This window comes from Microtus oregoni, unplaced genomic scaffold (genome assembly GCF_018167655.1).
Source record: "Microtus oregoni isolate MIOR12 unplaced genomic scaffold, Mior012 000024F_ref0000369, whole genome shotgun sequence".
Taxonomy (NCBI): Eukaryota; Metazoa; Chordata; class Mammalia; order Rodentia; family Cricetidae; genus Microtus; species Microtus oregoni.
Genome location: NW_024543083.1, coordinates 14,406,907 through 14,425,377, shown reverse-complemented (window position 1 = coordinate 14,425,377; position 18,471 = coordinate 14,406,907). Strand labels below are relative to the sequence as shown.

Below are 18,471 nucleotides of genomic sequence, written 5' to 3'. Positions count from 1 at the left end.
CAGTGAATGTGGAGACTCGTGGCTGCCTGAAATGGAGAGGAGATAATCAGCAACTTCTGGGGGCGCAGTCCTATCAAGACATGCGTGGCAACCCTTCAAAGTTTCAGGGATCCCTTCAGGAGTGTTTGATGTATATAGGAGCCAAAAAATAACAGTGAGGAGACACGAACCACCATTGTCTAGACTCAATACAACCATTGAAGTCAGATTCTCATAACAATTGCAGTTACTGTACTGGGCACACACACGACTAACCCGGCCAATGATCAATCAAACAAGGGCCATTCAAAGGATCCTTCTCTTAACCCCTGAACTATTGGCTAATGATGGGTTCTGGGAGAGGGGGACCCCTGGATTTATTTGCGCACACTCTGCTGAACCTACCAGGCTCTCACAAATGGCTCCAAGCCCAACGACACAAACAGAGGGCTCTGTTTAATCTTAGTGGGGCACAAAACAGAGCAAAGAGATATGAATATGAGAGATTTGTGTGTGAGGAGTGGAGATCATAAGGGCGGTAGGGAGATAGGGGCTGGGAGCAGTCAACATATATTACAAACATATGCATAATACTAAAAACTAATATAATTAATTAAAGCAATGTTATAGATAAGCTTTAGGTGTTTTCTAGACCTAAGTAAGAGGATAGTTGACTAGAATCAACACTGGCAGTAAACCTGCCCTGGATTAAATAAATATGTTTCTAATATCGCCTGTAGTATTTTCATAGGAGATACTCTTTAGACTGCAGAGAACATTTTTCTACTATCTTCAATCATTTTAAGAATAACATCAAATCAGTCCTTCTCAAAATTACCATTCATACATGGGGCTATTTCCCCCAATATGAGAAATACACAAACTCAGAGTGCCCTCTATGTTCATATCAAAATAGAAACCCAGCATCTTTTGGTGGAACTTGAGTACTCAAATTCTTGTGTGTTCCTGAAACTGAATTTTTGCTGAAGTTGTGATGTTCCCAGATAGACATTGCAAGCAGAGCATTTGAACGCTGGCTGGTGTATGCCATTTTATATGTGCTGTGAACTCAAGGGCAAACTCTCTAATGGATGATTTAAGCAGGCACATTGAACGTGCAGAATTCCAATGCTGCCTGTAGAGAGATGCTTGCTAACATGGCATATTGACTCTCCAAAGACAATCATTGCTATCCAGCCTTTGGATCTCTCCTGCCTCTCTTCTCTCAGCCCATGGCCTTCCACAGATCTTCCAGCAAGGCTTATTTCTTCTGTCACTGACATTTCCCTCTGTCTGATTTCTCTATATGAAAATATCAATTCTTTGAACTTTAAGGGATATGACTGAACAAATATTTTAAGGAGTAACAATCAATTGTTGGAATTAAATGATCCTATTTAATTCAATTAGTGTGCTAATTAATAAGGGTCCCCTTCTGAACGCTTAAAAGTCATCATTGTATATCTTTGACTATTCCAATGTTTTCAGAAGACAAGAAAAAAACAATTGTTAACTAATCCCAAATAATAGGAACATATAAAACATTAAAAATCAGAAATACTGTAATAAGTAAATAGGAATCTAAAATATAATTGCTCAACTCTTTATCACTTGTACCTACATTTCATGATATAAATTCCCTCTTTTCTACATGAATATAACTCTTCTGAGCTCCTGTGGAAATGGACCTATGAACGAGGGTAATGAGTAAGTTGCTGTATTTGGTGATCTATAATATTAGGACAACACGCGGAAACACCCCTGTGATCAACAGGTCACTGTTTTTTTGTGGCTCTGGCTATATTGCTGTTTAAGGCAAATAGAAGATGTGATTCTTCTTTACCCCGTGGTCATGATACGTAGGACTGCTAAGTCTTCTTGCTCCCAAGAGAAATGAAATTTAGGTTTTTCCTTGAAATCTATCAGATCAAGACATTAGTTCTTTCAGAGAACCCTTGAAAAAGATGAAAAGGCAACATGCAGCCATGGAGAACATATTTGTACTCCACATGTCCTAAAGGACTAGTATCTACACTATAGAAAGGGTAGCAAAAAATCAACCAGACAAAGCAATCTGAAATTGTCTCTGGTAAAACTATATGCACAGACAATTTGTAGATGAATGAACCTCTTTCATTAAAGAAATACAAATTAAGTTATCACTGTAACGTGACATTAGTCCCCACCTACCAAAATGGATGAGGCTGAAAAAAATAAATGTAATTATACCAACATGGGTGAGGATGCCATGGAGGGGATTGCACATATGTTGCTGGGGAGGGTGAAAATGGGACAGCCACTGTGGAAGTTAGTTTGACAATTTGCTGCAAACCTAAACGTGTGATTGTCATAGAGCACAGAAGTAATTCTATGTCTGGGCATCTATCCAAGAAAAGAGAAAGTCCACACTCGTGCAAAAACCTGCTCACAAGTGTTAGCAGCATCCTTACTCATAGTAACTTATACTGGTCCCAGAGCCACTACCTTTCAAAGGGAAAATGAGTAATTTTCCTGGCCTGTATCTGACTACGAAAAGCTACGAAGTCAAAAGTCAAGCTGAAATGACTAGTGTGGAACTTGGGGAAACTGTGCTAAGTGGCAAGGTCTATCCAGAAGATTGCATGATCTGGAACTAGACATGATAGTCTAGGGCTGTACATAGCTATCATGAAAAAATCAGCAGTAGTCACCTAGGGAGGTTACCTATGAGGAAGAACTTACAAGGGAGGCATTTGAAGTATACACACATATGTGCAAGTGAACACACACACACGTGCACACACACACACACACACACACGCATGCAAGCCATTACTGAATTCCACTGGATATTACATTCTCTGTACTATTCCTTGTCAATATCCTAACTGTTCCAACTTTAGCAGTGTGTAAATATCATTCATGAAGAACACCTTACAAAAGAACAGGTACAGAATCAGCTTCTAACAATGTCATACCATGTATTGTGAATTCATAATAATTTCAAAGCCAAAAATAAGAATGATCTAGCAGTTATTTAATGGGTTTTGAAAATACAAGCATGTTATCATGTTGGAAGCACAGGAAAGGGGGCAGACTCGAGAGCAGGTTTACAGTGTGCAGGTAAGTCTGTTCATTTCATGGGAGCCCTGGCTGATCTTGGGTATAAAGTTTTCTGAGAATATTGACAAAGGCAGACACATTGTCTGCTCCTTAGCCTGTATCAGCTCCATTCCTGATATCCTTTTTCCATGTGCCATACATCACACATAGCATCCATGAATTTCCTGTAGATAATGAACATGTTCACCTGTTAGTAAAAACTTGAAATATTTACTTCAAAACTTTTCATAGACTGAATTCAAAGTTATCAATTATGGACAATCTGATTCATTCCTCCCTGGGAAAAAGAAGCCAGTTTGATTGTATAATTCTGTAATTCCATGAGGACACTAATAAATGAGATGCCTCTGCACTATTTCCAGAGTTCTCTCTAAACCTTTAGAGCATGTTCTCAATGAAATGGCCTGGCCCATGGGATTGGCCTTTCTTCTTAATCCCCTTCTACCCACGTAGTATTTCTTGATTCTGAAATCCACTGTCTTATCTGCTTTAAAAGCCAGCCTCATTAATTGATCTTGCTGACTTATTTTCTTTGTGTCTCCAGCTGACAGGCAGAGAGTGTAATTGAGGAAAGAGCTTCGGTGATTGATCAATTTAGCCTTTAGACCCCTCTGACTGAGCTCCCAATGGTATTGTCACATAAATCATTTACCTGTAACCACATGGGCTCCCTCCTCTGACAGACATTAGCATTACCCCCACTCTACAGGCACCTGAAGACGGAACTGTGCCAGAGTTCCCAAGATAAAAAGGTTAGCTTATTTTATTTTACACCATTTGATGAAAATGTATGTGACATGTTGAGCCCCTAGAATCTGCCATGGGTTGGCTAAGCCACAGAGCGGTCCTTCCAGCCAGTGATGGCACCTCCTCTAGGCTTCTGTCTTCTGTTATAAGAATAACAGGAGGCAGCCGCTGGTCATTTTGCTAAGTGAATTCTTCTCTTTAGTTAATCAGTTAAGCTTTGAACTTTTTTTTTTGTTGTTTTTGGTTTTTGTTTTTTGTTTTTTTTTTTTTTTTTTGGATACTCAAAGGGCTTTTTCTTTTCCCCTGGGCTTGAACTTCAATTTTGCCAGCTAGAACCCAACTGAGTCCTTTATATATATATATAAATATATATATATATATCTTAACAGAACTTATGTTCCTGGTTGCCTTCAGAAAGACATGTATATGTTCCTGGTTGCCTTCAGAAAGACATGTATATGTTCTTGGTTGCCTTGAGTATGACATGTATGTGAGTGTCCTCTAGAATGTGAGGGACTACCTCGCTTTGCAGACAATTTCTCGTTTGGCTTTTCGTTCCCCAGATATATCTAGACATCAGCTTTTTGCAGCAAGGTTTTTCTGGGTATTTACGAAGATATTTCAGCTCCCGTGGTGACAAAAGCCTATTCAGTTGCTGCATAATTTACTAACCTGATTTATAAAGCGCTACATTAAATCTAGTACTTTCATGCGATAGGAGGATGGAGCCTTCTGAGGAAAGCAAAGATCTGTAATGATCGAAATGCACCCTGGAATTACATGCGATGGAAGAAAGCAGATTGGGGCAATTATCCCTCTTTTTATCATTAAACCTTCGGAAGGCTGCTAGAGGTTAATGGAACTATTATTTTTCCTTCTTTCAAAATCCGCCTTAAAGCTGATCTGGCTGGCTCCCGTAGGAGGAGCCTGGCTCTTGCTACTGCAGGCAGAGTTTCTATTATGCAAGGAGAGAGATCACACATGTGTGTGCTATCAATGAAATAAATCCTAGAGAATCTGTGTCCTGGAAATGAGCCCTGATGATGAGAGGGGGGCCCTCGCACACTTGAGCACAAGCATGGTATCTTTGATGACTTTTTTTTTTAAAACATAATATGATTTCTGTAGATGGGCAAAGCAAGTCACGCTAACTGGAAAATTCTTCGAGGGAGGACTGACCGAGCAGCCATGCCTCTCGTTACCTGGGCTATGACTGAAGATGCTACCTGAGATGGATTCTAGAGGAAGTGTCAGGACAAGAGTATAACCACCTTTATCTGTGGCTTATACACGTCCTGAGAGAAAGGTGTGTGTGTGGGGGGGCTCTTCTCTAGGCAGATGGGTACATAGAAGAGGCAGAGTTGCAGAAGCTCCTTCTGCTCCTTCAGCCAATAGCCGCTGAGATACCAGCCCCTTTAAAAAAGCAGCCACTTCCCTCTGTGCTCTGTGTAAATCTACATTGAATTTGTAAAGTCATTCCATTAACGTTGCATGGGGAGATTGTTTCCAACAATAGACATCTATGTTCCTCCTGCCCCGTGACTGTTCTTCTGAATGAGCTGGAAAGGCGTTTACCTCTCCATCTTCTCAGGGAAAGCATCTAAGATGGACTTTGGCCCTGGAGAAAGCCCAGAAGTGGTGGAGGACAGACTGTATCCACTATTGTCCTCTGCAAACAATGGCCGGGTCTGGTGCTGTACACTTGTAATCTCAACACCTGCCATAAGAACTGCCACAATACACACTACACACACACACACACACACACACACACAGAGAGAGAGAGAGAGAGATTCTCGCAAGTGCACGCATGACCGCAGTCCCAGTTCCCCTTCAAAGCTTCAGCTCCTGTGGTCTGTTCCTACAGGTCTCAGATGAGTACATGTCTCACAAGACTTGCCTTGTGCAAGGCCATTGACAGAGTGACCACTGTCACATCTTTCCCCTATGAGAACTCTCAAGAAAAAGAATAGGCCCGATGAGGACTGAGACATGCAGAGGGGTGATCTAGGGTGGTACTCACAGCTCACACTCCATCCCGGCCTTCTGTTAGGGGCTTTTAGAACATATTTTGTCAGACATCATCAAACCCTAATTTGGGGAAGTCTTTAGAGTACCTGTGCCAGGGGGTCACATTGGCTTGAATGTCCTACACAGTCATAAAGGGCTGTGGCCTCCAAGCCCTCGTGTAGGTCTGAGACATGAGCCTGAACCTCAGTGAAGCACATTAGAAAGAATAAGGTTCATGCAAAGGGCACTGGCATCTATCTGCATGAAGTATTTAGTCCAGCGGAAATCCAAATGAGGCTGGCTGCCACGGTAAGTGGGAAGAGCATTAATTGTATCTCATAACTTGCCCTTATAGAGATGGTAAGGAATTTACAGAGCACAAAGGGAAAATGGCCATCCTTCTGGGCTCACAGTAGGCTCAGAGCTTGTCCACCTCCAGCCATCAGAACACAGGTACAAGTGAAACCAGTGTTCTGCTTCTTTCTTGGCATCTAGAGAGTGAGGCACCCTGCTGTTAAGCCCTGGGATGATAATGCATTTGGGACTGCTTTCTTAGACAAAACTAAATATGGGGGTAACTAGCTGCTCAGTGCCTACCGCATGACATAGATGGGAAAGGATCACTTAGATTATTCTAGGTCGGGAGCTGGAGAGATGGCTCAGCGGTTAAGAGCATCGCCTGCTCTTCTAAAGGTCCTGAGTTCAAATCCCAGCAACCACCTGGTGGCTCACAACCATCTGTAATGAGGTCTGGTGCCCTCTTCTGGCCTTCAGGCATACATGCAGAAAGAAAATTGTATACTAAATAAATAAATATTGAAAAAAAAAGATTATTCTAGGTCATCTTCTGGATGGTGATGCATACATGATGACTGACTCAGCATCATGGATGGTGAATCTTGGACCTGATCACAGCAAGTGTTTATAGCCCCAGAGTCTGCCCCTCCTGCTTCCTCTGGGAAATACTTCACTGTCCTCAACTGTCCCTTCGGGGTCACACGTCTCCCTCACACACTGATCACAAAAGGCGCCTGGTTTCTTCATTTCTTCCTTTCCCTCACTGACGAATCCTCAAGCAAGGCACAGAGAGTTTAGAACTGCCTGGACATGGGAAAAAGAACTTTCTAATTCTCAAAAGGAAATGGTCTGTTACTTCCTGTATCAATAGGGACAGGAGGGAGAGTCTTGCATGAATAAGCTACGCCAATGCCACCCAAGCAAAAGAACATGTGCCCAGTGGAAGGAGCCTCTCATCTAATGCTGACTTAATACAAACATATTGCTTGACAGGTGGTTCTGTCAAACTGTAGATCACCACTTCAAAGATTTCAATCCTAAAACTGATTTTGCAAAATTATTACCAACACTTTGTTTTACTACTTGTAAGAATGCAGCTGAAAGACGCAAAACTTTACATCGGCAAACAAAATCCCTTTCTTCACACTTCAATCATCCAATCATTTCCACCATTTAAAAATGTATCCTCCCCACAATTTCATCTGAAAGACATAGGTTGTGACTATCAAGAAAAAGTACCAAAAACATTCACAGGGTATTAATTTTGCATAGCACTCCCTGCAAGGACTCAGATATGGGATACCCAGTAGGCACAGAATGGGCACAATGTCAGCAGAAGTCCAGGAGATGGCTGAAGAAGTGGACCCCAGGCTAACTCAGCATTGCAGTAGAGCCTGATGCCATAATTGGTGTCAAGGATATCCACAGAGAAAGTCTGTAAGATGTATGTGACCATCTAGATGAGAACGCAGCTCTGGGTATACAACCAGGGAACAGTGAACAGTCAGACCAGCTGTGAAGGATGTATGGCAGTAAGCATTGCAGATTCCTGCTGCCATACCCAGGGATATTTCCAGGCTGTGCAGTGTGCTGCATGGCAGATTTGGCTTTTACTCAGATAAAAAAGGTTTATATGCTGTGTGGTGCTTCCCAGAGTTGAGGTGGTGAGGATGGCTTTTATGGGCAGTCTCAGAGGCAGTAAACATGCTTCCTCCATGTTGGACTATGTGGAGCCAACAGGTAGGATCTTGTTGGCCCTAGCCACACCTGCTTAGCAAAAAATGGAGAGGAAGATGCTTCTGGTCAGAAAATAATTACATAATAAAGACAGATTCAGATAAAAAAGCTCTCCAGTCACATTGTTGAATAAACATACATAGGCTTGGGAGAGAGAGAAAAAAAAGGGTACAGAGAGTTATAAAAATAAGTAAATGGTTTTTAAAAAGTAAAAGCCTTTACAGAGATGGAGTAAACTTGTAGAAAAATTAATAAAAATTAAAAAAATCAATGTAAAGATAGAATATACACAGAGAGACTGGGTTATGTATATTATTGTATTTTCTTTAAATTTTTTTGATTGCAGTGAGATATTTGATTCTGGGGGCTGCTAAGCTAAACCATCACATATGTTTTAAATGTTTCTGGATTTCAACATTTGAGTTTAAGGATATGTTTCTTTGGAAAACAGGTTCTTCTTTTGTTTTCACAGCAGATGAGAACCTGTGGGTTGCTTCCAAACTAATGTGGTTTGATGGACCAAGATCCCCTGGAAGGTTGCTGTGAACACCCCCAAAATACTTCATCCAACAAAAAGCAGGAAGCAGTTTGGCGAGAACTACACCCAAATTCCCTAAATGATTTTTTTAAATCTTTGTTTACATTTAAAGGGGGATATGCTATAGAGATTTGCATTGGTATGGATCTTGGTTTATAGATACAAATTTAAGGTTAATTTTGTTATGCTGTATAAAGTATTTGTGCTCTTGATTAAGGTATTGTGTTTGTGTAGCTTATTTGAAAATGTAATGTATAATTAAGAAATATAGAGTAATAGATAATCACCTATAATAATCAAGCTTATTGTCATGATGTTAGGTTTTCAAGATATATAGAAATATATTAGCTAGATAGGTATTCTTTCATAGACCTTCATAATATGGCATTTAAAATGTTTTAAGAACTTAGGACTGTTCATGACAGCGAGACACATCTGCTTCTGGCAGCACCAACCACTTCAAAAAGAAGATAAGCATTGAAGAGACTCTTTATGAAGTTTGGTAGCCATTTGGGCAAGAAACCGCTCTTGCCTGGATTGCTTGATGGTATGCTGCATGGACATGCAGAACCCACAGAGAAATGACTGCTGAAGCTGCCTAAAGAAGGTGACACAGTCTTTCATGGTTCCTGCTTCATGAAAGAGTCTCCAAGACATTCTGCAGGACACATTAAAATGTGACTGGCAAACTGTCAATATAGGTGGAACTGTCTTTGAAATTTCCCTCTTTGTGGAAAAGTCTGCTGGATATCATGGGCCTGTAGGCTGAAGCTGGATGCCCCAACAATACAATGAATTTTGGGTGACTGTCCAGGCAGCGAGATGTCTTTGTCAATTCTAGAGTTTTGGAAGTTGCTTACAATATACTTCCTCTTTACTCAGGTTATATTATATCCTTCTGGAGTCTTTGATGGAGTTGAAGAATAGATAGTAATAATATGGTTTTCCTTAGTTATGATAAAAGATAAAGTAGATATAAATATTGTAACTGCAATTCTTGCTTGATACCTGTTTTGTTATATGTAATTTTACTATGTTAAAGTTAAAACCTTCCTTTTTATTTAAACAGAAAAGGGGAGGTGATGTGGGATTTCTGTTTGTATGCTGTAAATGCCATCAATTCGTTAACAAAGAAACTGTCTTGAGCCTGTGATAGGGTAGAATAGAGCTAGGTGGGAAAAACTATACTGAATGCTGAGAGAAAGAAGTAGAAGTCAGAGAAAAGCCATGTAGCCCTGCCAGAGCCAGACAGAACTTTACCCAGTAAGCTACAACCACGTGGCGATACACAGATTACTAAAAATGGGTTAAATTAAGATGTAAGAGTTTGCCAATAAAAAGCTAGAGCTAATGGGCCAAGTAGTGATTTAATTAATACAATTTCTGTGGGGTTATTTTGGAGCTGAGCAGCTGAAAACAAACAAGAGGCTCCTACTACAATAGATGATCAGGGACATTGAACAAGAAGACTCAAAGACCCAACTCCTCTTTCCCAAAGACATATCTAGTGTTTGTTGCAGGGGTGAGGGGTAGAGTAACTGCACAGAGGGAAGAGAGCCCTCCAGATGTCTCTGTGAGTAATGGGGTTTCAAGAAAGAAATCTTCAATGTCTAGTCTTTTACAGGGAAGACAGAAGACTGAGTCAAGCTAGGTTTCAGGAATAGGATAACATGTCAGAAGATCAGGTCTAGTCTTTCTCTTAGGAAAATGCTTAAAAGCAGAATAGAGGAACAGTTGAATTAGAAGTGGTGTCTCAGAGAAGGAAGTTAGAGACCATTCAGTTCACTCCTGTTTTCCCCTCTAATTGGTGCATCCATCTTTACATAGAAAGAAAGGGACTCACAGACAGAGTTTTTGTGGCTGCTGTCCTTGCTCGGTAGCATCTTGACTCCCCTGGACTTCAGTTCAATCGCCTTTTTCACTGAAAGAAAGACAAATAGATTATCAGATGAGACTTGGAGTTCACAAAGTCATTCTTTAATCTCACAGTAAATTCAGTCCTAATACACTCCTACCAACCCCTGAGAGAGACCCGGATCTAAGGGGACAATGAGAAAAAACAAACGGAAAAAAAGCTACAGATAATTAAGGCAGACTTTTCTACAGCAAAATGTAACTCACAATCATGTATTTAGAGTTGAAAATAATAGGCAGTGGGCTGAGCTTTCACATCCAAACCTGCTCACCATTAGGACAAACAATTTGGACATACCACCATTGTCTCACCAACCACACAGGGCAGGTTGTGCTATCAGTTTTCCATGGTGACACCGACCATAATGCTTTCTAAATAATTCAATATATTCATAAAAGTCTTTCACAAAAATGGGTGTTGATCATTCACTTAGTCAATGTTTATTCAGACACTTAAATTTTATCAAATGGTGTTGATGGGTAGCAGTATGGGAATATGATGTTCAGAATTCTGTAGATTAAAAGTGAAGAAACCAAACCTCTTTCCTTTACCTTCCTTTCTCTTCCCTCCCCTTCCCTTTCCTCCCCTTCTCCTTTCCCCTCTCTTCCCTTCCCCTTTCCTTCCTTCCTCTTCCCTCATTTCCCCTCCCCTTCTCTTGCTTTTCCTTCCCCCTTCCCCTTCCTCCTCCCTTCCTTGTTCCCTCCCTCTTTCCTTTCCTAGCAGAGCCTTCCTGTCTGTGATATGCAAGGAAGTCCTGCATTGTGGTTTCATCTCTTAGATTTAGGTAAAGACTAGAATTTTCTAGTTCCTGCCCCAAACAATACTGGGTATGAGCTGAAGTCTGTCAGAGGGAGGAAACCTTTGCTTTAAAAAGTGAAAAATAAACAGGGGAAAGAACCAGGAGAAAAGTGTGCGTGGTCTCCTCCTCCTCCTCTTCTTTTACTGCTCTCATCTCCCCTTTCTTGCCTTCCCTTTCAAGAACTCTTCCTGGAGTCTAAGTATTGGTCAGTTGATTTATTTCTGTGAAGTAGATGACATAGATCAAGTGAAGGTGACCAAGAACTCACTACTCCTTAGTTTGCTCCTGCAGCTCAGCGCTGTTAAATATTTCAGCTAAAGACACGGCAAGAGCAAAATAAAACCCAGGCCAGCTGTTGCTTAGTCCCCATAATTCCACCTCCTCATTCTTTGCCCATTCCTGAAAGCCTGTGGTGCCAGCCTTCTCCTGCCCAGGACACACAGTGGAAGATGAAGCTTGAGACCCTACATCAAGACTGAACACAATCCCACAAGAAACACTGAGAGAAGGCCAGATGAAGTCATAAGCTACACCTGTGTTACCTGGTCTTCCCTAAAGCCAGAGAAAGGAGAGAGGTTATGGGTACTTCTGATTCTACTTCTCTCTTTTTTTTAAATTTTTCTGGAACAACAAAATAAAAGAAGCTATCTGCCACCTACCACCTTTCTCATAAAAAGTAAACTTTGCCTATTCCAGATAGGATACCTTCTGTATCTGAGACTCCACTGGAGGAAAACCTTTCACAAAAAGGCCTTCATGGAGTGACAGGAGCAGCACATCCTCTAAGACCAGGGAATGACCTAGACGAAGTCTCAGGGGCAGATGTCTGCCCACCTTGGTATCCTGACAAGCACAGCATCATAACTCAATCTGTGCAAGAGTCAGGACTGCTTCAAGAGACCTTAGCCAAATTGAGACTTTGGGCTACTGTCTCCCTGTTTTGCTGGGACAGCAGGTGTTAGATGTTGGATCATCAGAATGCTATGAAAGCATTTGACTGGAATTGTTTTTCAAATTGTTCCTTTTTATATTTTATATGAACCTTATCATTCAGAAGGCCCTATTTCAAAAGGCCCTATTCAGTGTGGGTGGGGCTTCTATTTACTTACTTCTTGGCATAAGCAAAAGGACTGGCCTTTGCTTTATAATCTTTGCTAATCTGGACTTGGAATGTGTTGAATCCTTTAGTACCATAAGCCTCAAAGGTGTGGTGGTACACACATAGACAATGCTTGCTTGTGGGATTGAGCAGGGTAACAGACGAAAGCAGGACAGGGAAGGAAATTTATTATCTCTGGAGTTCTCCCCAAATGTATGGCTGACAAATGATGAGGTTAGGCTAACCTGGGGTCCCAGTTCCAAGGTTGCTTATGGAGCATTGAGGCAGGCATCTCAGATCCACTGTAAGAAAGTGCTGGTTAACAAAGAGTCTTGGCCTTCAACACTGTAGAGCATCCTGTCACAGGGCCATGGTGGGTCTGGCCATATTCTTTAGGGGTAACCTACCCCATCCAGGGGCCAACCAGTAAAAGGAGAGAGAAACCCAGAGAGAACACCCCACTGTATCAGTGACTTAAGCACCAAGGGTCCTCTGGTTACTTGTGTTTTCTAATAGCTCCACCATCACTCAACTTTTCTCTCTGCCTCCACAAGGTTCCTCAAAGGTGGACACGGTGGACACTGGCTACTCAGTATCCATTCAGAGAGAGCCCAGGCCCAGATCATCTCCACCTTGATTTGATTTCCCTCCCTGTCAATGATGTTAGCCTGTTATTCCTCATCTCCATTTCCATGTGGTGACTGACAAGAGCAAACAGAAAATGAAGGCAAGAAGCTGCTCTCCTTTAGAACAGGTCTTCCTGTAACGTCAGCCTCAGAAACATGTCTTCATTTGGAATTGCAAGTGCCTTGAAGTGTGCTCCCCGTCATCTCCACTTTCCACTACCGAAACAACTTCGTTTTGATGTAACTCAGGGGAGAGGAGATGAATGTGCAATGAGAAACACAGAGGAGAATCGATGGGAAGATTATACTTCGTGTTAAACTCGCAGCAAATTCAACCCAGTGTAAACAGATAAAACAAAACAAACAGAACTCAATTCTCTTGGAAAGTAAAAAGAAAGACTGAGAGGCACACAGGGTGCCATAAGAGTGTCTAAATATACTGGACCTCTCTGAGAATGTGATAAGCCCATAAATTCCACAATTCTGCAAATAATTGTTCGAAGTTCTTCAAAGCTAAATTTCCACCAGGGATACTTTATTTATTTTTCAATATGATGGTATTATTCTTCTGTTACTCTCTGAGCCACTGAGTTCTGATTTATTCCAGGTCCCTTTAGTTTCTTATTGAAGGACAACAGTTGGGGGTGTTGTTGTCCAAAAGTAGAAGCTGACATATACATCCTTGGTCGACCAGTTGTCTGCACTTTTATCTTGTGTCCTCCCTTGATATTCTTCTTCTTCCATACAGAACCATTTCCTTTCTTCTTCTGCCTACTCCTCCTCTTTTTATCCCCCTTTCCTCTCTTTCTCTTCCTTCTCTCTTCCTCTTTTTCACTTCAACACCTCCTATTGAGGCTGAGAGAAACCTCCACTTTTAAAGGAAGCAGCAGGAAGAGAGTGTGCCATTCCAAGCTCCAATCTTCATGATTCAGGGAAAGATACTGCCCTCCCCAATACAAAATAGTCTTTCCTTCACCAACAGAAATGAAAAGTATTGATGCTGTTCATTCTAAGCTATTGGAAGGAATGAAAAAAATGCCCTTGTGGCTAATAACGATCCTAATTCTTAATGCTTAACCTCAGACCTAGACAATGAGAGCCTCTGATTTCAGTTTACGGGTTTCTTTTTTTTTTCTCTCTCTCTTTTTGGCTTGGCCTCTGAGTTTTTATTGACTTCAGTTGTGAATTCACTTTTTGGTGGTTACAGTCTTGATTTCCAGCCTAAGGGGATGAAAGACATACTAAACTAAGGTTGAGCCAGGGACTCAGGCCTATCCTGCCTAACGTAACTCAGTCACACACTTAAGCAGCTAGTGATAACCAGAGGATGGACTTGGTACCTTGGAAACAATAGGCAAAGGACACAAGAGCTCAGTTTGGGCTACTGAGTCCCTGAGGTCTATGGCACAGCATGGTGGCTGTAGTTAGTGATGTGTGCAAGCTTGAGTTTAGTTAAGAGAGCTGGTTCTGAGTCTTAAATAAATACTTTAAAATGTGGGGAATGGATACAGTTACAGGGACATTTGAATGCTTAGTCCTTAGTTTGTGGTGGAGTTGGGAAGGTAAGTATGGCCTTGCTGAAGGAAATCCATCACTGAAAGTGTACCCTGAGGATTTGAAGACTTCAGCCACTCCATGTTTATTCTCTCTGCCAGGTGTTAGTGGCTAAAGATGTGAGCCCCAGCTTTTGCTTCAGCCACTGTCTCTGCTATCTGCCGCCTTCCCTGCTATGACCCAATCTTTTCCCTCTAGAACCGTCAGTGTAATAACTCCTCTGTCTCTAGTTGCCTTGATCAAGGAGCTTTATCACAACAATGGAAAAGGCACCAATGCATTGGCACACATTCCAGTGCCACGACAGAGGCAAGGGCTATGAGTCTCCTAAAAAATATCAGCCTTAGAAACAAACAAAACCAAAATACCCCAGAGAGCCTTAATTCAAGGAAAACTTTTTGCCCATGCACAAAAAGTCATAAATACTCCCCCCCACACACACTCACTACATATCTAGACCCAGAAGCTGATTTTTTGAGTTTATCTCTCCCATTGATTATTGACCAAGAACAAATATCTTTGCAAATAAAATGTAGATTATTTAAATCAGATTTAATGTTGTGAATATAAAGATAAAACCTATTGAGAAAGCAACCCATAGCAGTAAACTGTCAAATCTGTAAGCCAGTCTCTGTCAACTTACAGCCCCAGGGTTTGACTTAAATCACTCAGAGTATAAGTCAAGTGATTTATTTATCAAGAGAATATCCATAATTTTGTTAATGAATTTCTAGAGTAAAATATTCTATTTAAGTGTCACAACCAAGGACTGTTCATTCTTGGGGGGCAGCTATGCTCACCACTATCCTACTAACACTGCTCCAAAATGTTCATTCAGCAGGGAAATTTTTAGACTTACATAATTTTTTCATATATTTAGACATACATTAATTGATGAGTTGTTTCCCTCTCTGGTCAGAAACATTTTGTAACATGGTAACAAAATGTTTCTTTCTCACACAATATGTCCTAGAATTATTTAATCAATATAATAACTATAGTTATTTAATCAATATAATAATAACTATAGTCATCCCTTAGTTGTATGTATTAACTTTATATATATATATATATATATATATATCACAGATTTATTTTAACTTATATTATTCATTTAATTTTTTGGTGGTTTTTATTTCCTGAGGCAGGGTCTCCTATGTAGTTCAGGATTGCCTGGAATCTGCTTCCTAAGTGCTGGAACTATAAGCGTTTGTCATTCCCAAACTTCTTTATGTTAATCTCTCTTCTACTTACAGATGCATTTGGAAATTCTGATGTTTCTTTCATTGTCAGAAAGTAAAAATTCAATTCATTTAGAATATCCGAGAGTCTTGTTTTATTGTTTAACACAGAAGTAAGCATTAAAAAAGCAGCATGCCCGGAGGTATTGCAGTTACTGACACTTCTTTGCTCTTTGTAAAACTCATGTTTTTCCCAGAAGCTTTGACACCTCAGTCCTTCACAAACTGTCTCAAACATTAACATGTAAAATTGTTTTTAAAATTAATCAGTTACCTCATTACTAAATCCAACATCATGATCCCCCCAATTAACATTGATTTTATTGCATCTTATATTGAAAAAAGCCATAAAAATCTAGATGATTTTATATTTTGAACACATTTAATTCAAACCCGGTGTTAAATGGTCTGAAACTTATGAAACGGCTGAGCACTGCCCCAGCTTCCTAGTGACTGTCAGTTATCAGTGTTGTGTTCACAGGGCGGAGGACGCTGGCACAATCACAGGTTCTCAGCCGCGACTGCTCTGGGATGGAGGAACCATGTTTCCAAGAGAACTATCTCTTCCACATCTTTTCCTGAGATTATCACCTCAAAAATATGATCTATCACCCTTTTGCTCATTTGTTTTGCTAAGATATGTTTCTGATATGCTACCCTGGCCAGCCTCAGATACAGGAGGATACCCCTGCTTCACCTCCCAATGGTACAAGTATAGGCAGAAGCCACTGATCCCAGCTTGGCTGCTCTATTTCTCTCTGTATGAGATAGTTCCCATGCCTAGAATCATCTTTTTAATATTTTATCATATTGCACAACACAGCGTGTAAAGAATTATAAAACTACATATATATTATGCCCCAATGTCAAGATTTCTAAATTCAGACTTTGGCTGAGTAAGTTTTTAACATTTTCAAAGCACTCTTTTAATAAATTCACATGTTAGAGTTCAAAAACGTGTACTAAATGCCTCTTGCTATCAGCCACATCATGATAAAAGACCCAGAGGCACAAACTTAGCATCTATTTTCAAAAGCACTGACTCCACTGAGATCCCCAGGCTCCAGAGAGTAGCATGCAAGACTGAAGTCTTGGTTTTACCTGTGTCTCTGGTGTCTCTGCCTTTTTTGCTACGGGTGAAGATACAGAGATAAGTTATTCTCCTAACCCTGCCATCACCTTGGGCTCAGGGACAAAGAGCTTGACAGGACAGACTTCTGAGGTAAGCATCCATCAGGATGAGCCTACAACACGGAGCAGAAGCAATCATTACCTGACAAGCTTATCCCATCAAGCAATAAGGACTTGTTCAGACTTCCTTAAAGCTCCATAGCTTAGAGGATGATGGGCAGAAACTCCATAAATGCCTTGTTATGAATTCCTCTTGCCTATTTCTGCCTCTGCTTAAACCTTAAAGCTCACACAGTTACCTCCCCAACAGACCTGAAGTCAACTGACTCCTTTATCTGGTCCTCTTCCCAATGCGGACACATGGAATCGCTCTGACTTACACCGCCATTCATCTCTTTAGTTGCTGTACTAGGGAACAAGCACTGGGGTGAGAGTCATCAAACTGCCTGGGACCAAGCTTTAACCCTTCAATCTCCAGCTATAATATTGTCATATAGCATTGACACTGATAACATCCTACTGTTCTACTGATGCATATATTCATGGCTATTGCATAAAACTTGAGAAAATCTAAAAAAAAAAATGATCAAGCAGAAATCAAAGAGAAGTAAAAGAACTCATCGCCTAGAGGCAACTTCTTGAACTACTTGTTACAATTTCAATTCCGTTCTTCCCAATCCCATGTGAATTGTATAAAGTTAATACAGGAAGTTGGTAGAGACATCAATGGTTTTACAGAGTAAACAACAAAACTTCATTTTTAAATTCTGTTTCCATTACTCCTTCCCATTTTTTTTCCTTAAAATGCTCTTAATGTTGGTCATCTTAGGTGTGAATCAACACCTCTGCTCAATCCCCAGGCTTCTGTGTGACACTGGACACCTGTTGAGCATGTGTCCAAACTCTGGCCCGTTTCTCTAAATAAACTGCTATAATTAGGTTGTCACCCTATCGGACTCAACTGATTTCTAGAAAAGCTGTGTAAGCTACAGCCTCACTCATACCCAGGAATATCTTAACTAACCCTCACCTGTCACCAGCCAGCGTCTGCCTGAGAGAAAACACGCACCAAGCATGTAGCCGAAAATGGATCTCCAGTTTTATCTCCATTTAAAGAAATGGATGCCCTTGCTGGCTTGCTTGCTGATGTATAGCTCACGGTGGTGCCTCGTCCTATGCAGGTTATTTTACAGGAGCTTAATAGCTGCTGCGACAAGTCTTTTTTTAAGTTCAAGAAATAATTGGTGTACTGTTTCCACAAGGTCATCTCTCCTGCAGTCTCATTATAAAATTACACCAATGCAAGCATTCTGATGCTTCTATCAGATGCTAGCGTGCCCTTGAACGACAACCTTTGCAACCATCTAACATCTGCGCTCCAGGACCTACATTATCAGATTTCAGTTTTCTGCTGAGACTGGGAAACCAACTGGTGACAGTCAATGTGACACTTGGCGCTATGAACAGTGCTAGGACTGCATTGCCTTGCCAAGCGGCCATTGGAAACCTTGAGTCTAAGATCCACTTAAGAGATTAAATGATCATCTTACATGCATTTGTTTATGTGAGCAAACTATGTAGAGTTGTGAATACGCTATTTCAGAAAAACAGACAGAAACCTTTGTGTCTTCCCAGCATGTCGGAATTTCTTTAATAGAAGTAAATTCACAAGATGCATCAATTCCATTGACTGGAA

General features: G+C 40.8%; 1 protein-coding gene across 2 annotated transcripts in view; it reads right to left on the bottom strand.

Moving 5' to 3' along the window:
• The window catches only part of Csmd1 (CUB and Sushi multiple domains 1), a 1,426,468-nt gene that overhangs the window by 466,880 nt on the left and 941,117 nt on the right, over positions 1-18,471 (bottom strand). For both annotated transcript variants that reach the window (XM_041673587.1, XM_041673588.1), the window contains exon 7: positions 10,254-10,331. In XM_041673587.1, coding sequence (XP_041529521.1) covers positions 10,254-10,331 — 78 coding nt within the window. The remainder of the gene's footprint in view (positions 1-10,253; positions 10,332-18,471) is intronic.